Source organism: Schistocerca nitens, chromosome 4 (genome assembly GCF_023898315.1).
Source record: "Schistocerca nitens isolate TAMUIC-IGC-003100 chromosome 4, iqSchNite1.1, whole genome shotgun sequence".
Lineage (NCBI taxonomy): Eukaryota > Metazoa > Arthropoda > Insecta > Orthoptera > Acrididae > Schistocerca > Schistocerca nitens.
Genome location: NC_064617.1, coordinates 945,329,681 through 945,355,099, shown reverse-complemented (window position 1 = coordinate 945,355,099; position 25,419 = coordinate 945,329,681). Strand labels below are relative to the sequence as shown.

The 25,419-nt window shown below is 44.0% G+C and overlaps 1 protein-coding gene across 1 annotated transcript in view; it reads right to left on the bottom strand.

Moving 5' to 3' along the window:
* The window catches only part of LOC126252822 (cuticle protein 18.7-like), a 175,529-nt gene extending 152,033 nt beyond the window's left edge, over positions 1–23,496 (bottom strand). Inside the window, exons 1-2 of the mRNA XM_049953764.1 lie at positions 23,458–23,496; positions 21,509–21,739 (exon numbers count right to left, since the gene is read on the bottom strand). Coding sequence (XP_049809721.1) covers positions 21,509–21,739; positions 23,458–23,469 — 243 coding nt within the window. The 5' untranslated portion in view covers positions 23,470–23,496. The remainder of the gene's footprint in view (positions 1–21,508; positions 21,740–23,457) is intronic.
* Between the last annotated feature and the right edge of the window lie 1,923 nt (positions 23,497–25,419).

Here is a 25,419-nt window from a genome sequence, read left to right as displayed (position 1 = left end):
GTAAATTTACTGTTAAACTGGGCCCCATGCCTGCACGATGCCCAGTCCGAATCCCACTACACCTGAACACTACACAGTATTTTGAAATGTACTGTGTCATATCCATCATCAAACCCAATACTGAACGTTGCGACATCTTCAGAACATAGCTAGACCAAACCATGTAACCCTTTATTGTTTGTTTTCTGTAAATGTGTGGACTGCTATCATACAACATGGAACCAAAAGTAACTAGAGCGTCTTTCCATATGCCAGGGTTGTTGATTCACGTCCAGCAAGGTACACCACTGCATCTTGCCACAAACCATAAGGCTTAGTGTTCTCCTCTGAAGAACGAAAAGCATAGTATCTCAGTTAATTAAATGTGTAAGTAAAAACAATAATAACTACAGTTGCTTGTTTTTCTACATGTACTTTTGCATATATACTCCACAACCCACCCTAAGGCGCGTAGCGGAGGGTACCATAAACCACTACTAGTCATTCCTTTTTCTGTTCCATTCGGAATCAAGGAAAAATCGACTATCTATATCCTTCGTATGATCTTTATCATCTCTTATCTCATCTTACGCGAAATGTACATTGCTTCAAATGCCGCTTCTCTACATTTTCTCAATAGGGTTTCTTGAAAAGAATGTCGCCTTTTCTCCACGATTCCCATTTAAGATTCCGAAGCATGTGTGTAACACCTGCGTGTTGCCCACACGTCCCGGTAACAAATCTAGCAGCCCAAAATGCTTCGATGTCTTCCATTAATCTGACCTTGTACGGATCCTAAAGACTTACGCAGTGTTTAAGAACAGCTGCTACCAGCAGCCTAGAGTCAATTTCCTTTACAGATGAAGCACACTATTCGAAAATTCTCCCAATAAGCCGAAGTCAATCTTTCGCCTTCCCTACCGCAGTTCTCCATTTCATATCGCACTACAACATTACCCCAGATATTTAAACGACGTGACTGTGTCAACCAGGACACTACTAATGCTGTAACCGAAAATTAGGGATTTGTTTTTCCTACTTACCTGCGTTAACTTACATTTTTCTACTTTTAGAGCTAGATGCCATTCATCACACCAACTATAAATTATGTTTAAGTTATCATGTATCCTCCTACGACCACTCAACTTCAGCACCTTCCTTCACATAACACCATCATCAGCAAACAACCTCAGATTGCTGCTCACATTGTCCGCCAAACCATTTTTGTATATAAAGAATAAGGGCGGTCCTATCGCACTCCACTAGGACACTCCTGACGACTCCCTGTTCTCTGATGAACAGCTGCCGTCGAGGACTGGGTTTTGTTACTTCAGAAGTCTTCAAGCCACTCACATATTTGGTGACCTATTCGATATGCTCGTACCTTCGTTAATAGTCTGCAGTGGGGCGCCGTGTTAAATGCTTTTCGGAAATCCAAGAATATGGAAACTGCCTGTTGCCCATCATCCATGGTAGCAGGATATCACGTGAGAGAAGAGCAAGCTGAATTTCCCAAGATGGATGCTTTCTAAAACCTTGCTGGTTCGTCATCCATGGTCGCAGGATATCACGTGAGAAAAGAGCAAGCTGAATTTCGCACGAATGATGCTTTCTAAAACCTTGCTGGTTCGTCGACAGAAACTTTTCGATTTCAAGGAAATTTATTATGTTCAAATTGAGAATACGTTCAAGGATTCTGCAGCAAACCAGTGTTAAGGATACTGGTGTGTAATTTTGCCTGCCCGTCCTTTTACACTTCTTAGACACAGAAGTCACCTGCTCTTGTTTCCGGTGACTTGAGACTTTTCGCTGGGCGAGAGGTTGGCGGTAAATGCAAACTTAGTAAGGGGTCAATGGGTTTTAATCCGGACCTGGCGACTTACTTGTTCTCAGCTACTTCAGTTGTTTCTTTACGCCAGGGCTGCTTATTGCTATCCCGTCCATACGGTAGTCTGTTGGATGTTCAAATAACGGGATGTTTGTTTGATACTCCGCGAAATTTAAAACTTGCCCTTTCGTTTTGCTATCTTCAACTCCCACACCAGACTGGTAAACAAGTGATTGGGTGGAAGCACACGCTTAGTTTATATATTGCTTGTCACTATCACCGACCATTGTACTACACTCCTGGAAATGGAAATAGAACACATTGACACCGGTGTGTCAGACCCACCATACTTGCTCCGGACACTGCCAGAGGGCTGTACAAGCAATGATCACACGCACGGCACAGCGGACACACCAGGAACCGCGGTGTTGGCCGTCGAATGGCGCTAGCTGCGCAGCATTTGTGCACCGCCGCCGTCAGTGTCAGCCAGTTTGCCGTGGCATACGGAGCTCCATCGCAGTCTTTAACACTGGTAGCATGCCGCGACAGCGTGGACGTGAACCGTATGTGCAGTTGACGGACTTTGAGCGAGGGCGTATAGTGGGCATGCGGGAGGCCGGGTGGACGTACCGCCGAATTGCTCAACACGTGGGGCGTGACGTCTCCACAGTACATCGATGTTGTCGCCAGTGGTCGGCGGAAGGTGCACGTGCCCGTCGACCTGGGACCGGACCGCAGCGACGCACGGATGCACGCCAAGACCGTAGGATCCTACGCAGTGCCGTAGGGGACCGCACCGCCACTTCCCAGCAAATTAGGGACACTGTTTCTCCTGGGGTATCGGCGAGGACCATTCGCAACCGTCTCCATGCAGCTGGGCTACGGTCCCGCACACCGTTAGCCGTCTTCCGCTCACGCCCCAACATCGTGCAGCCCGCCTCCAGTGGTGTCGCGACAGGCGTGAATGGAGGGAGGAATGGGAACGTGTCGTCTTCAGCGATGAGAGTCGCTTCTGCCTTGGTGCGAATGATGGTCGTATGCGTGTTTGGCGCCGTGCAGGTGAGCGCCACAATCAGGACTGCATACGACCGAGGCAACAGGGCCAACACCCGGCATCATGGTGTGGGGAGCGATCTCCTACACTGGCCGTACACCACTGGTGATCGTCGAGGGGACACTGAATAGTGCACGGTACATCCAAACCGTCATCGAACCCATCGTTCTACCATTCCTAGACCGGCAAGGGAACTTGCTGTTCCAACAGGACAATGCACGTCCGCATGTATCCCGTGCCACCCAACGTGCTCTAGAAGGTGTAAGTCAACTACCCTGGCCAGCAAGATCTCCGGATCTGTCCCCCATTGAGCATGTTTGGGACTGGATGAAGCGTCGTCTCACGCGGTCTGCACGTCCAGCACGAACGCTGGTCCAACTGAGGCGCCAGGTGGAAATGGCATGGCAAGCCGTTCCACAGGCCTACATCCAGCATCTCTACAATCGTCTCCATGGGAGAATAGCAGCCTGCATTGCTGCGAAAGGTGGATATACACTGTACTAGTGCCGACATTGTGCCTGCTCTGTTGCCTGTGTCTATGTGCCTGTGGTTCTGTCAGTGTGATCATGTGATGTATCTGACCCCAGGAATGTGTCAATAAAGTTTCCCCTTCCTTGGACAATGAATTCACGGTGTTCTTATTTCAATTTCCAGGAGTGTATTTATTACACGCCTGTGTGTTTATACTAAGTTTCAGCTAAATTTTCACTCTCATAGATTGCTTCCGATTCATATGGCCTTTTAGAAGCTTCCTACTACATATTTACTAAAATTTACAATTCACCTGAAGTACAAGTTCCAAGTAATTTTCTCGGTCGGTGAAGCCTTAGTGGGCCGCTTGAAGACTGGTATTACGTTTATCATTTGGTACGGTTTTTGTCGCACTGTTACGTCAGAGGACTCTCGCTTGACCATTGCAGTAACATGGAGATGGCCGAGATTACTGGGTCCGCATCGTGACCAGAACTGCAAGACCTGAGTTGCAGTGATCCGTGATGCAAACGAAAGCGTCACGCCTACTGAAATTTACCGGTGCCGAGTTTACCGACGAGCGAAGCAGAATTTTCATTATTAGTTAATTTATGGTGTCACATCAAAACGCCTTTTCACCATCACCACGGGAATTAGGCGAACTAAACACTTTGATGAGCGCCGTACAGTTTGCCGGTTTAATTATATTTTCTTGCATTCGGTTTCACCACAGACATGGATTGACCTACTCATTAAATTTAACTCGTTTCTAAAGCTAGTTAAAGCTGGAAAACTTTACGTGACTGATACGCGATGGACGAAAATTCCTTAGGACTAGTTGCTCACCCTGCGGTTGCCCATTTTCTTATTCCTCCCAGTCTCTGACTAGAAAAAAAAGAGGAATCAAATCTACATCAGATCTATCTGCAGTAATAATATTTATTTGTTGATAAATCTGTAAGTGCAATACATAAACAATACGTTAAAGTAGTATAGAGTTTCCATTAAGTTTTCGAAATGGTCTAAGAGATTCCGTTCGAATAAAACTGTCATGGGATCTGTGATCAGTCGATATAATGAGACCAAATGCGTAGATCCGCTGTTTCCTAATACGTCTACATGTCACCCTGGTTTCACGTTTTCACTATGTGTGTTAGCATTGTTTCATACCCAGATAGTAAGTCATGTTAAGCGAAAAATGCTTCAAGTGTTCTGTAATTGCCACTCCTAACTTAACAACTGAGGGCTGTAGATATGCATACCTCACATAGCGTTGTCGGGTAGCTTGCCCCATGTCTCTCATGCCTGCATGCCACTTCTTCACACGATACGCATCTGTACTGAAACATACTTACATACCTCAACTTTATAGGCATAAATACATGAGTTGCTTAAATAAATGACTGAGCAATATAGCATTGCTACCCCAACATCTGGCAGTAACCCGTGCAACCTAAAATAGTTATCACCCTTGTTCCATAAAGCGGCTGCAGTGAATGTAACGATTGTTCCTTCAGTAAAGATTTTAGTGATTATATCTTCCAGCCTTTTTCATGGTAATGACGTCTAAGGAAGGGAGCTTAAAGATATTCTGCAAAAGCCTTAGGAATGTACTTCACAAATCAAAGTATAATTAAGTAATTAAATGCAGATTACAAAAGTGAAGAACAGTTGTGTTTTCCAAGCAAGAAATAAAGTTCGAAGAGTCCTGAACAATCGTAGCGTAAGTACAAAGAACGGCACTTTTCACCGAATGAAATAAGGGTAGCTCCTTCGCGAGGAAGATGAACGTGAAGCTACAGGACGTGTAAGATAGAAATACGGAAATATTACTTAGAATAGATGGTCCTTATCTACATAAGAACACGTTGTTTCTATAGATTCCACAAATAACTCAACAAATCGTCCGTAAATGGTTGTTATTCTGTTCGCTGTGGGGTATCTACCTACTGCTCTCTAAGAAGTAAACCTGCTCTATTTTTTTCAGTTTCAACATTTTGTTGACACAAGAGCTGTAACCTTTCTAATATTTTTTGAAGCTCTTCTTAACGATCTGTCACAATTGCATTACATATGTTTGGTGACTAGTTTAGAACCACCTGGTTTATTCTCAAGTCTGGCCTACTAAGGCTTCACTGATAGTGCGTCATCTTAATAACAAGCGTCAGAATGCAACATATACCTTACAAAATGTTCCCAGATGACTGTCACAATCAATATGTGCATACGTAGCAAGTTAGAATCAAACTGTTTCATTCTGACTTGCTTAGCAGACACATGTTGATTGTGACAGTATTCTGCGAACATTTTATAAAGCATGTATAATCAACATGAATCTGATTAGCTGGTTAGAATCAAACTACTTGATTCTGACTTTCTAAGTAGCGACATGTTGACTGCGACAGGTTTGAGACTGACCAGCTAGTTCGAAAGCAGTCGCGAAACATATGCCTGCAATAGTGACAGATGGTTGATAAACCGTTTTTGGAACTTGTCCTATTACAAAAGCCTTTAAATCTGCATTGTCCGGCTGAAAAGGTGAAGCTAACGTTAGCAATGAGAGTTGGACACTAGGTCTGCACTGACCAGTAATGAAACCTATACGAGAACGTATCCTAAACGCGATACCCACCGAAGACAGAACCCCTAATTTTGTTTCACTTTGATGCGTTAATATCATGCAAGATGCACGTTCAGTTTCCATTGTTCTTACAATGTAAATATAACTACTTCACTTTTGAGATGTCCAGTTGAAAAAATTGGATCTAAAACGTAGTTCTGATAGCGAGAATAGTAAAAATTGTTTCGCCAAACTGTTTTCAAGCAAACACAGACAGAAGTGCTTCAACCTCAACATAAGTATAGTAATGCTTGAAGTAATAACAGCAGATGTTGCAGTGATGAAAGTACGGAATATCCATATTTTCGACTAGCTTGCTGTTTTGGTACATGTCAATACCTAAGACATCAAAGGACGAAATTTGTATAAATGAAACAGAAAATGGTAGGCGCAACGTAAGAGATTAGACTGTATATCTGTTAGTAAATACAGATGAAGATCGCTTCGCTTTAAATAGCATAAGTGTGGAAAACGATTTTGTTCTTTTTTATTAATTTAAGCTGGAACATGATCTGAACATAATTCAGTTGCAGTAGAGATGGACTCTAATCCTTTATGAATTTCTGTCTTATTTGTATTTCCTCAGCTACAGGAAGAGCACAAAACCATTTTTTGATTCATACATATATTTTCGTAATGGTAATTCCTGTGATTCGGTCGATAGGTTTCGAAGTCGCAAGATGGATTGTATTGCTCCTCATTTCTGTCGAGTTTTCGTGGTTCGTTTATCAGTTTCCATACATCTCGCTCGTATGAATGACATTAACTAATAATACAGAATAAGGCTGTAGTCAAGAATGTGGAAAGCATTTGTAGTTTTCAACATAACGTTTATTTGTCTCTGACTGTACGACACGTGTCGAGTCACACTCCGTAACAACGTTTCACTATTTGACGATAACTAATAGCACAAACGAAACCGGTTGTCTCATTTTATAAACTCGCGATCTAGACAAATAAAAGTTATGTTGCTAATTAATTATTTCTGTATAATTATGATTCTTGTGGGGTAGAAGTGAAATCACATCGATAGGCTAAACTTGGCACTTCATTGGTATACACGCGTGAATTCTGGATGGTGTTTTTATCACTTATACCATACCCTTCCAGATTCCTGAAATTTCATGAGATTTCATGAGAATACACCAGGCAAATTATTTCTCCAGTCAGTCAAAACCTGAATGTACCTAATTTCATTAAAAGACTCACTACTCGAAGAAAATAAAGTTTCACGTTTAGAGTGCTTCCATCTACTATTCCCTAACAGTTACATAAGTCCCAGCTAACGCAAAACGATGTGAGGCTGAAAGAGGCGTATAAAAATATATACTGTTATTACTGATCGAAGTTACTCATACGTAAACAAAAAGTCGACAAATAGGAACTGCAACAACAATATTCACTTAATGAGAAATGTTAAACCAAAAAAGATCTCATTCTTCTTTCACTAACGTCTTCAACTGACGTACAGTCAGCAGGGGTTCAAAATGAAATAGAAATTGCTTTTCTTTTTTTGCCATTACATGCATATATTTAGTACGGTCAGCCCTGTACAATATCTCCTGGTGAAAACGTGTAGATAATTATACATTGAAGGATACTGGAGGAGGCAATTTTATTATGGTTGTGCAAACGCTACTACCTTTCTCACTACAATACACATTTATATAGTTTCGGAACGTCTAACGTCTCATTATATGATTAAACGACAAATGAGAATTAGTCTGTTGTGAGTATTCAGAGAAAGACCTGTGCTGCCAATACATGAAAATAATAACAGTTAATTTAGTGTGTATGATTAATTATGATTCATGATCTCTCTATAAACTTTATCCAGAAATACTTTGTCCCTCCTAATCCTTTGTACGGGCATGGTTTTTCTATTTCACGTTGCTATTTGGGCGACTCTTTCGTAGTCTTATGTGATTCTGTTCTCAGAATAGCTGTGCACTCCACGCTAAGTAATACGTTGTCCTTGACTGTCTCAAAAAGGCTGCAGCTATCCATACCAGTGTGATCGACATTTTTAATTTCAGGCTTCGCGGTAGTGAAAGTAGTTCGTTGGACAACTTGTTTGTTCTTGCAACTCCACGTAACTGTCGTCCTTCAGTACTACTGTAAGCTGCGAACCAGCGTGTGACACGTAAGTCTAGCGAAGGAAACCGTATGTGCGCGGGTACAGTTAAACCGTAGCAGAGAAGAGAGATGTATTATGACAGACTATAGCCGCAGCTACAAACTACAATTAATTTCACTTCGCACTAGTTTCCTATCAAGATTTACGGGAAACTTCCTTTGTTTATAATGGAGTCAAGAAGTCTTTTCGAAGCATTTCTAATTCGAAACACCTTGTATCCGCTTACAGCGGCATACACTGAGAGCATCGAGTTCTACAAATAGACGTTGTATGCAATGAGAGAATCGAGTTCTACCAACAGACGGTTTGTAAAATTACTGACCCCCGTCCACTTGAAGAACTAGTTAACGTTTTAAAATAAAATAGAAACTGCTCCACAGTATACGTACTGACCATTCCCGATTGTATATAAATACAGTATCTTATAGTGCTTTTGCACTTTCTGAGTTAAATGACGTTCCCCTAAATGTGGTTGGAAGCAAAATATAATTCTCACAACAGTGGTAAAGTACCCGATAATGTCCGATTATTGGTGCGAACTGTTATAACCTGTCACACTGTTTAAATATCTAGCAATAATGCTAGACGAACACAGGAGATCAGAAGGAGGGATAGGGAACGAAAGATTTGTAGGGAAAATATCGATAAGTAAAGTGTAGCTGTGATGGAAACCAATGCGTCCAGATCTCGACCACTTCGCGAGAGTTGGGAATCCGTATCAAGCAGAGGACTGCAGCACCATTCCCCCTTTCAATTATCGAACAAACGAAAGGATGGCTGACATAGTGTTTAGTGTATCTGGGATTGTAAAACAGGTGAGATCCTTAGACGCCAGGAAGGCATCTGGCCCAGACGATATCCCCGTAAGATACAATGTTGACTATGCTACAAATATAGCACCATTGTTATCCATCATCTATCAGTGATCATTGGAACAGTGGAAAGTTCCGGGACTGGAAGAAGGCCCAGGTAATAGCAATCTATTAAAAAGGGTAGAAAATCGAATGCGCATAATTACCAGCCAATTTCACTGACATCGATTTGTTGTAGAATCATGGAACATATCCTGTGTTCAGACACAATGACCTTTCTAGACTCTGAGAAGCTCATCTGCAGAAACCAGCAAGGTTTTAGGAAACAGCGGTCATGCGACACACAGCTGACCCTCTTTGTGCATGATATACAACAGGCCCTAGATACCGGCTACTAGGTTGATGCCATATTTCTCAACTTTCGAAAGGCGTTCGACTCAGTTCGGCACTGTCGCTTGCTACAAAAGTGTGCGCTTACGGTCTATCCGACGACATATGCGGTTGGATAGAAAGTTTTCTAACAGACAGGGAGCATTATGTCGTTCTGAACGCGGTGACTTCAACAGAAACAAGCGTAACTTCAGCTGTGCCCCAGGGCAGCGTAATACGTCCTCTGCTTTTTACGATTTACATAAACGATCTGGTTGACGGTATTGACAGCAGCCTTAGATTGTTCACACGAATATTGTGAACAAATTAATGATGATTTTCAGAAACTAAATGTGTGGTGTAATGACTGGCAGTTATCTCTCAATATTAGTAACTGTAACCTACTGCGTATAACAAGGCTAAAAGCCCCATTAATGTACGATAAAAAAATAAATGCCCAGTCTTTGGAAGCGGTAACGTCTGTCAAGTATCTGGGTGTGACTGTTCGAAATGATCTCAAATGAAATGATCAGATTACACAAGTAACGGGTAAGGCAGACACTAGATTGCGGTTTATTGGTAGAATTCTGAAGCGATGCAGTCCTTCAACAAAGGAAATAGCTTACAATACGTTAGTTCGTCCAGTCTTGGAGTATTGTTCGTCTGTATGGGACCTTTACCAGTTGGGTCTGATTCAAGAGATTGAGAGGGTCCAAAGAAGAGCTACAAGATTCGTGACTGGTACATTTAGCCATTACGAGAGCGTTACAAATCTCATAGAATGTTTTAAGTGGGATACACCTGCAAAAAAAAAAAAAAAAAAAAAGAGAGAGAGAGAGACAGAAAGAAATGGCTCTGGGCACTATGCGACTTAACTTCCGAGGTCATCAGTCGCATAGAACTTAAAACTAATTAAACCTAACTAACCTAAGGACATCACACACATCCATGCCCGAGGCAGGATTCGAACGTGTGACCGTAGTGGTCGCTCGGCTCCAGACTGTAGCGCCTAGAACCGCACGGCCACTACGGCCGGTGCACCCACTTGCAGATAGACGACGCGCTAAAGGGAAGCGGCTGCTCACTAAATTCCGAAATCCGATCTTCACCGAGGATGTAGAGCATATATTATTACCACCAACTTTCAAATCGCGCAATGATCACCATTCAAAGATAAGGGAAATAAGTGCTCGTACTGAGGCGTTCAGACAGTCGTTTTTCCCTAGCGCGATCTGCGAGTGGAACAGAAGGGGGGAAATATGATTTTGGCTAGCGGAGTATATATGTAGATATAAAGGCAGGCAGGCAGCAGACGTCTAATGATTTGAGAAATGCGCTGCTTCGATCATAACACCCTCGTACACCCAATACGAAACATTAACACATATGTTCCGAGTATTACATTGGGGATCGTTACTCTCGTGAAACCTAGACGAGTAAATTTTGAGAACCGTTTTTTGATGGAGACCCTACAACTTCGCCTACTTTCACTCTATACCACCGTTAGAAACGGAGGTAATAATATAATATAGGCTACGGCGTGGAGTTCCACTCAACCCTTCGCAGGTGGTATATGAAGTCGTTAATATCTACTTCTACATGGATACTCTGTAAAACACATTTATGTAGCTGGCAGAGGGTATGGCGTACTGTCTGTTAGGCATTGTGCTCTCGATTGCTGAATTTACATCTACAGATTGATTCTATATGTACAGATGTGGAGGGTGAATTAGAACTCCACTTACAAAATTTCGGCTGTTCTTCATAAATATTTCATGAGTGTTTTGGTATTAGGGATCCGTGGTCTCCTGTGCCTCGTTACAGACTTTGGTATCTTCCACATTCATTTTTGTATTTGTATTGCACTGAGAGTTTCTGCACAACATTGCAAACGTTGACGGTCTGAGCTATTCGTTTCATTCGGGAGCACCACGGTAGTCATTGTTGGAAACATTCATCTCCACTTTACTTTTATCCCTCAAGCTTGCATTCAGTACTGCTCGGTTTTATCTCGGCTTTCTATTTTGGGTAGTTTCACTACTTCCAGTACTTATTACTTTTCCATATATTTCCCAGTGTCACTGTCTCCTTCTTTTTCAGCATAGTGAATATGTTAGCACACCAAAACTTATTGGAAAATTTTTAAACTTGCTGAGGAAGGTAGTATGAGGCAGTTGGTGGCAGAAATATTAAGGGCCGTTCTTAAGATTGTTTCCGTGCTCTAGTAAGGCTACAATAACTCTAATTTTATATTGCGGTAAGTAATAGATTAATTTCTGAGCGTTTTGTACTTTACAACCGCAAAAATTGGTAACGAATATATTAGTATAAATTGAAATAATTCAGATATTTTATATCTATAATTGTCAGAGGTTTCACAGTAATGTTTCGTCAACTTGCCCAGCAAGTAAACGATGGTATGTCAATGGTGAGTTACGTTAAGTGCACAGAGGTTGCAAGCAAACAATGTTACATACACACTGACGTATTATTAAGAATAAAATTTTGAATAAAAATTACGTTTTTAAAATATTTCGTTACTCTTGATATATTGAAAACAATGGCTTATCTGAGTAAATAAATGATAATGGACGTACGTGAAATATCTTATATATGATATCTACATCTAAATATACATCTACGTGGATACTCTGCAAATTACATTTAACTGCCTGGCAGAGGGTTCATCGAATCACCTTCACAATTCTCTATTATTCCAATCCTGTATAGCACGCGGCAAGAAGGGAGCTCTTATTTCCCTTATTTTATCGCGGTGATCGTTTCTCACTATGTAAGTCGGTGCCAAAATAATATTTTCGCATTCGGAAGAGAAAGTTGGTGATTGGAATTTCGTGAGAAGATTCTGTCGCAACGAAAAACGCCTTTCTTTTAATGATGTCCAGCCCAAATCCTGTATCATTTCTGTGACACTCTCTCCCGAATTTCGCGATGATACAGAACGAGCTGCCCTAATTTGAACTTTTTCGATGTACTCCGTCAGTCCCTTTCTGGTGAGGATCCCACACGGTGCAGCAGTATTCTAAAAGAGGACGGACAAGCGCAGTGTAGGCAGTTTCCTTAGTAGATCTGTTACATTTTCTAAGTATCGTGACAATAAAATGCAGTCTTTGGTTAGTCTTCCCAACATCATTTTCTATGTGTTCCCACCAATTTAAGTTGGTCGTAATTGTAATACCTAGGTATTTAGTTGAATTTACGGCTTTTAGATTAGACTGATTTATCGTGTAACCGAAGTTTACCGAATTCCTTTTAGCTCTCATGTGGATGACCTCACACTTTTCGTTATTTAGGGTCAACTGCCAACTGTCTTACCATTCCAATATCTTTTCTAAATCTTTTGCAATTTGTTTTGATCTTCTGATTACTTAATCAGTCGGTAAACGACAGCGTCACCTGCAAACAACCTAAGACGGCTCCTCATATTGTGTCCCAAATCGTTTATATAGATAAGGAGCAGCAAATGACCTGTACCACTACCTTGAGGAGCGCCAGAAATGACTTCTGTTTTACTCGTTGACTTTAAGTCAATTACTGTGCACTGTGGCATCTCTGACAGGAAATCACATATCCAGTCACATAACTGATACGATATTCCATAGGCACGCAATTTCAGTACAAGCCGCTTGTGTTGTACAGTGATAAAAGCCTTCTGGAAATCCAGAAATACGGAATCGATCTGAAATTTCTTGTCAATAGCAATCAGAACTTCATGCGAAAAAAGATATGAAAGAGGGCGGAGTTTCAGAGCATGTTAAGCACCTAGTTTCCTTCAGAAGAACTATGTGTCAATAGGCTGTTTTCTTCGAGATAATTCATAATGTACGAACACAATAAATGTTCCAAAATCCTACTGCGCATCGACGTTAACGATATGGGCCTATAATTATGCCGATTAATCCTACTACGTTTCTTGAATATTGGTGTGGCCTGTGCAACCATCCAGTCGTTGGGGACGGATCTTTCTTCGAGCGAACGCTTGTATACGATTGTTAAGTACGGAGCTAATGCATCAGCATACTCTGAAAAGATATTGGTATATTGTCTGGACCAGAAGACTTGCTTTTATTAAGTGATTTAAGTTGCTTCACTACTCCGAGGATATTTACTTCTACATTACTCATATTGGCAGCTGTTCTTGATCCGAATTCTGGAATATTTACTTCATCTTCTTTTGTGAAGGCATTTCGGAAGGCTGTGTTTCTTGCCGCTAACATGCTGCACATACGACCAGAATCTCTTTGGATTTTCTGCCAGGTCTTGAGACAAAGCTTCGTTGTTTAACCTGTTATACACATTCATCACTGAAGTCTGCGCTAAATTTCGAGCTTTTGTAAAAGATTTCCAATCTTGGGGATTTTGCGTCTGAGCCGCGTGCGGCTCGCGTTGATGCAGTTCGTAGCTTGGCATCTTGTAATAGCGACAGTGGCGTCTCGTTGTCTTAGTGTGTTCACTGGCGCCACTACGTTTGGTCGCCTTGTCTGTCCGTGAGTGGCAGCAGCAGGGCTTATCGAGAGCGCGTGTTGTGGTACCATCGTCGGAGCGCCGTCTAGTATTTCCGCTTCGTTGTGTGTCGAGTTAGAGGAGCTGGGACGGAGCAGTAGTGACGGCCGAACAGCCAGCACTCGCTGTCCGACGGAAGGATGTGGTCGCGAGGGTGCACGACCATAGCAAGGACCGTATTCAGCGAGTTTGAGTTGAATGGACCGTGGTATTCAAGTAGTGCAGCTTACCCCTGTGTGCGTGTGTGCGTGTGTCCGCCCGTCGGAATACCCCCAGGGCAATAAGTTGTCAGTCGATGATTTATACTGCGATCTGTTCCGTACCTGACTTGAGTGGGGTTGACCTTTGGTTGGTCGTTCGATCGGTCGTCGCAGCGGACGACTTTCATGTGGTTGTCCGACCGTTTCTGGCTTCTCTGTGTTTGTGCCGACTTGTAATTCGTCCGTGTTGTGTCACAGTGACTGGTTTTAGTTTTGTTTGGGACTCTGTGGAATTGTCATCCCAGATCCGTATGTATCTTGTATGGTTTTTAATGTCTGGTTATTTAAATGCTCCCTGCGTTGTCGTGTCGGTAGTTCGACTTCCCGCAGCGCAAGGGCAGGCCAGGGCTGCTGGCTGGGAGCAGGCACTGTTGGACCGAGCGGCTGTAGCCGACGACCGAACCCAGGACGTTTGAAGTTGAGTGAACCGTGTCCAGTATTGAAACCTCCACCGATTGAGATCTCGCTGAAGTTTGCGTGTTGCTGCTCCCAAGGTTGGTGAGACCAACTGCAACACGTGGAGTCTGTCAGATTGGAGGAAGCTATTAGCTGCCTTCTATTCCTTGCTATTAGTTGTGATTTAGTATTATTCTTATTAGTGAAGTGCTACCAGCGGTATTTTCTGCCTTGTGGCCGCTAACGCCCCAGTTACCTGCCCTGGAGGTTACCGTTCTTTTCTGGCAGTGTACCTTTCCTCGTTGTGTTGATGCTGTCCGACATGGCGTGTAGTTCGACAGCCCCTTTAATTGTACTGTGCATATGTTTCTGGGAGGTCTACCTTGGCTCTAGTGATTTATTCAGTCTTGAGTGTGTTTCTGAAGACGTGGTGCTGTCCGTCTCTTCGCCCTTGCCTAAAGATATTCCATCGTTGTACCGGTGATCGGACGTTAGGCGGATTGGTTAGTCGTTCGGTCGGCGCTTAAGCTAACCCTAGTGTGAGTTGCCATCCTCTTACGTGAGTACAACCCTTGGCTGCCTGTCTCACCGCTTACACAGCTGTAGTCACCTTCCTCAGGTTAATCCAGGGAGCACTGTCTGTGGATCACTCCGTCTTATTTGGACAAGTTGTCATAAATGTTTATAATTTACGCTAATGATTTAACATGTCATTGCATTTCCCACTTGTAATTCCGGCCTTCAGCCGTTAATTGTTTGTAACACTGTTTGTGACCTTCAGCCGACAGACTATTTTCAATTTTCTCTTAATAAAGCCTGCAGCCGTCACTATAGCCTGTTAAGTTCGTTAAGATTGTTTTACAAACGTTTCAGCAATATAACATGCAACTGCCTTCCTTACTTGCAATTCTGGCCTTCAGCCGTTGAGTATTCTGAAAATTGCTTGTGGCCCTCAGCCCCCAATCATTTTGAATCCTTTCTTACTCAAGCCTTCAGCCGTTAACTGTTTGTAACATTGCTTGTGGCATTCAGCCGACAAATAGTTTCAGTTCTGTCTTGATAAGGCCTTCAGCCGTTACTATAACTGTAAGGTGTCACGCAAATCCAACACCTTCCATGAAAACCCTGACATGATAAGCAAATCCACTAGTATGTCACATAGCTCCGAATAAATCATGACATTAAATTAACCAAAGTAATACGAGTAACGAGTGAGCAAATGGAATACCACAGACTAACACAAGAATGCCTAAATGCATGTCATACCTTCCCACCGTGAGACAGACGCAGTTCCGAGGGGAGAAACGAGAACAGAAGCCGAGACCAGAACCGTGTTAAGCGACAAGGCCCTACGATAAGGGACGGACCCCCACGTCGCCAGCTAACCGCTAGGACCACACCCCAGCCGCAAGTTTTAGCGTGAGACTTTCTCGCGTCTCTGTTACGTCAGGACCCCCCCCCCCCCCAGCCCATGTTAAAAGCTAGAGCCCTGCAGAAGAACAGTATAGATCTTACGATAACACAAAAAAGGGCCACCCCAACCGCAAGTTTTAGCGTAAGACTTTTTCGCGTCCCTGTTACGTCAGGACCACCCCCCAGCCCATGTTAAAAGATAGAACCCTCCAGAAGAACAGTATAGATCCTACGGTAACACTAAAAGGACCACACCAGCTGCAAGTTTTAGCGTGAGACTTTTTCGCGTCTCTGTTACGTTGCAAATTTTAAAAGCATTGCCCCACCACGAAAAGTATAACGTTTTTCATTGGATAGACAGAATTTTTGTAGGCGGAGCTTAAGGTTAACATTGAGACCCTGATTGTTCAGATGAAGGCACAGTCAGATAGTTTTTTTAAACCAACTTCGGTAAATTGTAGTATGGAGAAGATAGGAGAGGAGTTGCTTGCGAGACGGCGAGGTGAGTGGAGCTGTGCTGTCTGCCGCCCCCTGACGAACACCGACAAGGTAATGAACGCACACGATGCCGCATAACAGCGCATAAAGCTTCACTCAGAACTGCAGAAGTCTCATCTGTTACACCCCCTTTTTGCGTAATACTAATGATTTTTCTGTTATATAGTTATTGAGAAGCCACATCAGCCACTGTAATTTACGACAAGTTAGATAAGTAATTAAAGATAATTGAGGGTCACTGTAGACCATTTTGATAGTTTTCCCTTTTGTCAAACTTAATACACTCCTGGAAATGGAAAAAAGAACACATTGACACCGGTGTGTCAGACCCACCATACTTGCTCCGGACACTGCGAGAGGGCTGTACAAGCAATGATCACACGCACGGCACAGCGGACACACCAGGAACCGCGGTGTTGGCCGTCGAATGGCGCTAGCTGCGCAGCATTTGTGCACCGCCGCCGTCAGTGTCAGCCAGTTTGCCGTGGCATACGGAGCTCCATCGCAGTCTTTAACACTGGTAGCATGCCGCGAAAGCGTGGACGTGAACCGTATGTGCAGTTGACGGACTTTGAGCGAGGGCGTATAGTGGGCATGCGGGAGGCCGGGTGGACGTACCGCCGAATTGCTCAACACGTGGGGCGTGAGGTCTCCACAGTACATCGATGTTGTCGCCAGTGGTCGGCGGAAGGTGCACGTGCCCGTCGACCTGGGACCGGACCGCAGCGACGCACGGATGCACGCCAAGACCGTAGGATCCTACGCAGTGCCGTAGGGGACCGCACCGCCACTTCCCAGCAAATTAGGGACACTGTTGCTCCTGGGGTATCGGCGAGGACCATTCGCAACCGTCTCCATGCAGCTGGGCTACGGTCCCGCACACCGTTAGGCCGTCTTCCGCTCACGCCCCAACATCGTGCAGCCCGCCTCCAGTGGTGTCGCGACAGGCGTGAATGGAGGGACGAATGGAGACGTGTCGTCTTCAGCGATGAGAGTCGCTTCTGCCTTGGTGCCAATGATGGTCGTATGCGTGTTTGGCGCCGTGCAGGTGTGCGCCACAATCAGGACTGCATACGACCGAGGCACACAGGGCCAACACCCGGCATCATGGTGTGGGGAGCGATCTCCTACACTGGCCGTACACCACTGGTGATCGTCGAGGGGACACTGAATAGTGCACGGTACATCCAAACCGTCATCGAACCCATCGTTCTACCATTCCTAGACCGGCAAGGGAACTTGCTGTTCCAACAGGACAATGCACGTCCGCATGTATCCCGTGCCACCCAACGTGCTCTAGAAGGTGTAAGTCAACTACCCTGGCCAGCAAGATCTCCGGATCTGTCCCCCATTGAGCGTGTTTGGGACTGGATGAAGCGTCGTCTCACGCGGTCTGCACGTCCAGCACGAACGCTGGTCCAACTGAGGCGCCAGGTGGAAATGGCATGGCAAGCCGTTCCACAGGACTACATCCAGCATCTCTACGATCGTCTCCATGGGAGAATAGCAGCCTGCATTGCTGTGAAAGGTGGATATACACTGTACTAGTGCCGACATTGTGCATGCTCTGTTGCCTGTGTCTATGTGCCTGTGGTTCTGTCAGTGTGATCATGTGACGTATCTGACCCCAGGAATGTGTCAATAAAGTTTCCCCTTCCTGGGACAATGAATTCACGGTGTTCTTATTTCAATTTCCAGGAGTGTATAAACCTAGATATTATAGATGTGATATGGCATAGGTCATCCTTCGATCCATTGTAGAACTATGTAGAACTTGGAAACCCATTCAGGGAATATTCGTTCACATTTTTGTTGAACGCAGTTGGTTTTTATCATCCTGTATTAAAACATTTCGTTTTATCAATAGTGCAATTTATAAACAATGTTTTGTGAGTAGAATAAAATTTCCAACGGTAAACTTTATTGCTTTTTCGACGTTATTTTACCAGCTAACTAAAAATAGGAAAGCCTTGAACCCCTTCCACTAAATTTAGTCAGTATTAAGATTCTTTTACAGGGAGTGCAGTGGAGCTGACGCTGAAATCATTAAGTATTAGGTTATATCATCGCTAGTCTCACTGAACTCTTCTGAACTCTACATGTCATGTGTGGTCTGACGTCTCCTTACCAGCAACAGCTCCCAGGTTCAAACTAGTCAATTCCCTAAAAAACACGCTCAGAGCGTCGTTGCGCGAAAGTGGTAGAGAGACACGATATAGAACAACAGACACCACGCAGAATGTTAGATAACTTGTTACAGCTATTAACACTGTTGAAAGGGTTTTTGGTATTTTTAACGTGTAATTGTCCACCTCACTGGTAATTCAGACCTTCAGCCGTTGTGTATTTTTGAAAGTGTTTCTGGCCTTCATCCCACGAACATTTTTGAACCTTCTTAAACAGGCCTTCGGCCGTTTATTGTGTGTAACATTGCTTGCGACCTTCAACCGACAGTAACTTGCAATTCTTCTAAAAACGCTTTCAGCCGCCAGTTTAGTAAAATCTCTAAAAATGATTGTCCACAGTTTTGTTTTTAAAAAATAAAGTGTATGTGTTTTCTGTGCAAACAACGGTAACTGATTAGGCCCCGTCCACACCTTTCTGCTTTTCGTAAGTTCCACGTTTCAGCGTCCGTTTAAATTTGGCATGTTCGTTTCGTTGTTTCTGCAACAGTGTTATGACCCGTTTTGAGTACCAACGAGGATCAGGTCCGTCGTTTGTTAATTTATTTGGTATTAATCTCTCAATTGCTGCCGATAGTATTTCTTTGAGTTCAAGCCACAGCTGGTCTACACTTATATTATTAATTTGTAAGGAATGGAGAATTTGTAGAAACTTTACTGCACAGTTTCACAAAACAGCGAACTTGTCCATTACCTCCGTTTATACCCCAGGATTTTAATCCGTGTCTCATGTAATCGGCCAAGGATAGAAATTTAAAGTTTCCCTATCTTTGATTGTTTAACTAAAACCATTACCTCTAAGTAGTTTACCTAGTAATCGCGCTGTTTAGCATAACAGGTATTCTTAAATGCACACACTTGGGTTTATCGCTGACTGGCTCTAGTTTTCTGCAATAGCTTCACAATAATACATCGCCGACCTTTTGTTACTTGGAAACTTTGCTCTGTTTCAAATCCCCTATGCCTCTCTCTCTCTTAACTATCACGTTGTTTTTTTCCAGCCTGTATAGATCATAAAGAACACAGCACACCAACCTGAACATTGTGTTTAACTTCATCTAAATAAAATGTCTACCGTTATTAGCAAATATTCGTTTCACTGAGATGCAAAAATCGTTCTCTATAATTATGAGAGGCGTTTGTTAAGTAATGCAACACATTGTTTTTCTCGGCCAGAATCGGCTTAGAAAATTCGTAATTTTTTGTGTGTCACCGTGGTTTATTCCTACTTCACCACCTGTAGTTTCGTGAGGTACCGGTAGCTGATAGCGCTAAGCGTAGTCTTCGAAATGGCATCTGTAACGGAAGTGCGTTCCAGGCAGAGACCTGTCATTGAGTTTCCTGTGGCGGAAAACCAGAGCATTACAGATACTCTTAGACACCTGAGGAACGTCTACAGAACCTCGGCAGTGAACAAAATCACGGTGAGTCGTTCGGTGAAGCGTCTGTTATCATCACAACAAGACAGAGCAAACCTGTTCCATCTTCCGCCTGCCGACCGGCCACCCACAGACCCAGGAAACTAAAGAAACGACGTCAGCATGTTCGTTGCCACAAACATGCAAACGAACGTCTTTTTCTCCATGACAACGCTAGGCCTCACACAGGTTTGCACATCCGAGAGGAGCTTACAAAATTTCACTGGGCTGTTCTTCCTCATCCACGTTACAGCCCCAGACCTCACACATTCTGACTCCCATCTGTTTAGCCCAATGGAGGAGGCGCTCTACGGGAAGCAGTACGTGGATACAGAAGTTACTCGAACTGCAAGATGTTGACTATAAGGCCTTCTGTGGGCATACAGATCCTCCCAGTAAGGTGGTATAAGGCTGTCACGTTGAACGGAGGTTATATTGAGAAATAGCGATTTTTAGCCAAAATGTGGGAAATAGTATCGTGTATTACTATCCTGAACAAAACCAACCTTTTTTTCAGAAAAAATGTGTTACAATACTTACTGAATGGCCCTCTTACATTTATTACATAGTTATGCTTGCAGAATGTCACTTATACTGGGTATAAGGACGGTCCATTGATCGAGACTATACTTAGTTGTATAAATTTGATACGTTACATTCAACACACTTACCGAATTCCATTACGTTATGAGTCTAACAATGTCCACCTCCGAAGCTAAGTAATCGTCGTGTCTGCCTTGTGAGAAGACTCGCATTCAGTTCTTATCATAGGCAGGAATTGTTCATTTCTGGGACGACTGGGACGTGGTGCACGCAACCGCCAAAGGCTAACTGCAGAACTACTTGAGTGGGTAGTAGCAGCTGCGTGCTCTGTATTGGTAACAACACCAAGTAGAGTGATCTACTGATCGCGTTCCCCTCACTATCGCATTCAAATCATGTTATTTAGCAAAGGGCGACACCGTGGCCGATTACCATCATGAAATCTTATGAGTCTGATCAGGTATTTTTGCTTATTTGGTAGAATAACCACAAATTGGAAAACTGGAATCTGAAAGTGTTAGCCTATTGCTTTGTTGCCTGCTATGATTTCTGATTAGTACCAGCTTCCTCTGTGTGCCGGTTTAGGCCTTCACATTTTGCTAATCTCAACTGAACGTTCATACTTTGATTTTGTATGTGTGCTTCATTGCTGAATAGAATGGCAAAATTAATAAAAAAATCGGTTTATTTAGAAGAGATTTGTACAACAGTCAGTAATACAATAGCCTCTTGAGCGGCAAAGTAGTGCGAAGGCCTTGAACAATGGCACATTCTGGCAATCCAACAGAACAGCCTTGGTTGTGACAGGTTAACCGTGGTAAGCAGCCTTGGCAGCCAGGAAGGCAGCCCCAGGACCACCATAGACAGCGGGGGCGACGGCGGCGACGGCAGGGGCAGCTACAACAGCGGGGGCGGCGTAGGCGCCGTAGGCGGCGGCGGAGGCGGCAGCGAGGGCGGCGCCGTTGATGGCGGCGTCGCGGGCCCTCGTCTGGGCGACGGCGGCCAGGTGGGCGCCCCTGGCGGCGGCCACGTCAGGGGTGTCCAGGTTGTAGCCGCCGGGACCGACTACGATGTTGGCCGGGCCGTAGGCGGCGAGGCCGGGGTGGATGCCGCCCACGTAGACGGGAGCGGGCTGGACGGCGGCAGCGAGGCCTGCGGCGTAGGCGGGGGCGGCGACGCCCGCCCCCAGGAAGCCGGGCTTGGCCAGGGCCACGGCCACGACAGCACTCAGGACGATCTGAAAGAAGACGGAGTTTCAGAGCACGTTAAGCACCTAGTTTCCCTAACACATATGGAATTCCACCGCCTCTGTTTCTTGTGTGCTAATTTCCCTATAGGAAATAATTAATTTATTAGTGTAAATAAGCTAAAAAATTGATGTATTATCATATCAGTATCTGCTGCGTTTCCTTGTTATCACACGCAGCTGTTACATACAGAAAGTATTACAGTTGCAACGACCGTTCGATGTGGGAGAGACAAATTCCAAGAGGATACGTTGTACGAATTCTAAGGGAGTTTTATGAGTCTGTGAACAGAGTAATTGTCACCCAATTGAGAAACAAGTAGAGTCCGTCTCTCTGATACTTAAGGAAGTAGAGTCAAATAAATAAATTCTAAGAGTGGGCTAAGTGTCATCAAATTAATTCTCAGTGAGTGTAATAAGAGGATCAACAGGAAAGACGTTATGCATCAAGCTGAGAGATTTGGAAAAACAGGATCTACACTGAGACGAATTATCAGCCTATCTCTCTTGATGAATAAAGCAGGAGGATATCTAGAGTCCAGACTCAGGTAGCATTTATCGAGTCTGTCTATCTAATGTTTACTACCAGTCACTTTGACTTTAGAACGCACAGCATAAAATGTATTCTGGTGAGATAGGCAAAAAAACTGAGTGCATTGCACAAGCTGTTCACAAACGAGATTAAAAGAGGGATTCGAGGTTAAGTAGTATTCGTAGAAGCTAGAAGAGAATAAAAGAAATAATGAAACTATAGCCATACGCATTTTGAAACCACAGGCTTTTTGCACGAAATGACAAATCAGCTATTAAGCTGTGCACGGTTTCCATACGAAGAGACATACTGTCCAAACCAATGCAGGTAAAGGCGGCAGAAGAAAAGAACGTAAAATCATGTTGAGGTGAGGAACAAAATCTAAACAGGCAAGGATGCTGGACAAAATAAGCTGTTGCCTCTTTGATGGCATTCGGATACACTGTTCTAGGGATCCACAGGATCACAAACCAAGGTGGTCGGACGTCGCATGAATACTGGTTATTTTATAATAACCGCGTATCGCTTATTCACTGCTTCCCTTCGAACTGAACGTTATAAACGAACTGTTCTTAATCTTGGCTAAACAACGAAGAACCCAGAATAAGAACTACGCATATGTGAACAAAAAAAGGTGATCTTCGTATATCCATAATTGAAATGGACCATTTGGGACGTCAGTTGTATTAAGGTGTTGGTTTTATTGTGCGACTAGTTTCGATGTTGTTACAACATCATCTTCAGGCCCATACTTGTTGACTTGAACCGTATGTGCCTAACACTAGTAGTCAGTGGTGAGATAGGCGTGTTCCATGCGGAAGGCAGATAGTAACTACCTGCCTTCCGCATGGAACACGCCTATCTCACCACTCCCAGATTGAGCAGGGATACTCAAAAATTGACAATATTTATATTTCAGCATGGAATTTTCACTCTTCTGCGGCGTATGAGCTGATATGAAACATCCTGGCAGATTAAAACCATATGCTGGACCGAGACTCGAACTCAGTACCTTTTCCTTTCACGGGAAGGTGCCCCACGTCGACTTGCCAGCGAAAGGCAAAGGCAAAGGTCGCGAGCTCGAGTCTCGATCCGACACTCCGTTTTAATCTGCCAGGAAGTTTCAGCACGAAGCATTGTCTTAGATCCTGCATTCCCGCATATCGGTCTCACTCACCAGAAGCTTCATGTTTGCCGACGTCTGCTGCTGCTGCTGCTGCTGGACTGTGCTCGCCCTCCGCGGATGACCGCTATTTATACCGAGCTTCGCTATGGGCAGCGGCTCGTGAAAGTGGCGTGGTGCGGCGTCTGCGGTCGACCTTCCGCGGTGTCCTCTTTGGGCGTGTACTATTGGGTCGCCTAGGCTAGACAACCGGAGTGAAAGGCGTGCGTTGGCAAGCTCCGCACTAGCCGCAGACGCAACTCCCGGCCTGCGAAATACTCGTCTGGCTTCCGTCCACGCAAGCGGTGTGCAGTGTCCAAATCGTGAGCGGCACTCCACCTCAGTACGTGTGGTCCGTAAGCGATGTCCGGCGCGCAGTGCAGCTTCGGCAGTCGGGCTGCGACGCTTAGGTAGTGCTGTCGTCTTCGTCCATCAGTCCTTAATGCTTTGTGCGTCATGTGTACTCCGTTACGAGAAACACTGTGTAGCAACCTACCTGCGCCACTCTCCGCCACCGAGAGGAATAAGGTGACACGAGTACCGGAGTAAGAGAGATGACGCAGCTCGGTGTGAACAGCGTCAATTTTCAGGTCCGGAAACTTCAAAATTATTTGAATATTCCGGGATATTATGCTGTGGTCGAATGAGTTAGTTGGAGAAACGCAACATCACCTTATAGAGTGTTTGTTGCCTCTACGAAGCTCCAATACACACTCCAAATCGCTACTAATGTTGAGTTTCTCCACGAAACCCATTTTATCTCTTTATGATAACCAGGAATATGTTTTAAGTGTTAGCTTAATGTTTGGCTGTAGCGTTAGTATGTCTTGATACGATGTCACGCTGCAGCACGGGTTTCAGTGCCACCAATTTCCCTTATTTTTACCATGATTAGTGCTCGTGAGGCACACATCGGAATACGGGGTTCGAGGATAGGCTTTGAAGCGTGGCCGTACCGGACGACAAGAACGTGTCAATCCAAACGCGGAGTATGGTTTCAGATTCGACTACTTGCCATAATGCACTAATCACGGGCAGCGGAGGAGTGTAAACCATCACAGTTATCATCAAGGACTACATCATTCGTGGTCAGTTCTGACCTCTGGTCATCTCTTCCGCGGCACTCTCACGTGGAAGTCATCATAGCAAAATCGAGTGTCAGCCGTTACTAGTGAGTGCTATATTTTTCGTAATATTAAATAACTGGGAATTAGACACTTCCAGCTGTAGTAGAACTATTATTTGTATTAGACATGACTATCCGCTAACTTATAGAGTGCTAGTTAAGCAGTATAAGATCTTACAGTTTGGGATGTAGTTTAATTTAATACGGCGCTGGATACAACATTTAGTCCTAGCTATGACGTAGTTCATTTAATAGGTTCAAAGCTTTTAAAAGTCTCTACGAAACTTTAAAAAAATGTGTGTGAAATCTTATGGGACTTAACTGATAAGGTCATCAGTCCCTAAGCGTACACACTACTTAACCTAAATCAACCTAAGGACAAACACACACACACACACCCATGCCCGAGGGAGGACTCGAACCTCCGCCGGGATCAGCCGCACAGTCCATGACTGCAGCGCCTTAGACAGCTCGGCTAGTCTAGAGCGGCTACTAAACTTAACTTATACAGTCATGTATCGTTTCGCGTAAGCATCTGAGATATATGAATACACCTACGCTGCCATAACAATGAGGTGGGTATACACGCCGCCTGCAACCTCTGTAGATACAAAAAAATCTTGTGCTTTCCAAAACTAATCATTTAATTTCAGTTGTAACGTACTGTGCTTATGACCAAGTCCTGTAGAAATTTCAAACAACATTTTTTCGGTGTTGTAGCACTTGCAACAGCGTTGGAAATGTTGATCACTTCGTAACATACGATGGTCCATAGTGAAATGATTGAACGATAAGATACTGTCTCAGACCAATTACAATACGAGTAAACGCAACAATTTAAGTGAACAGTG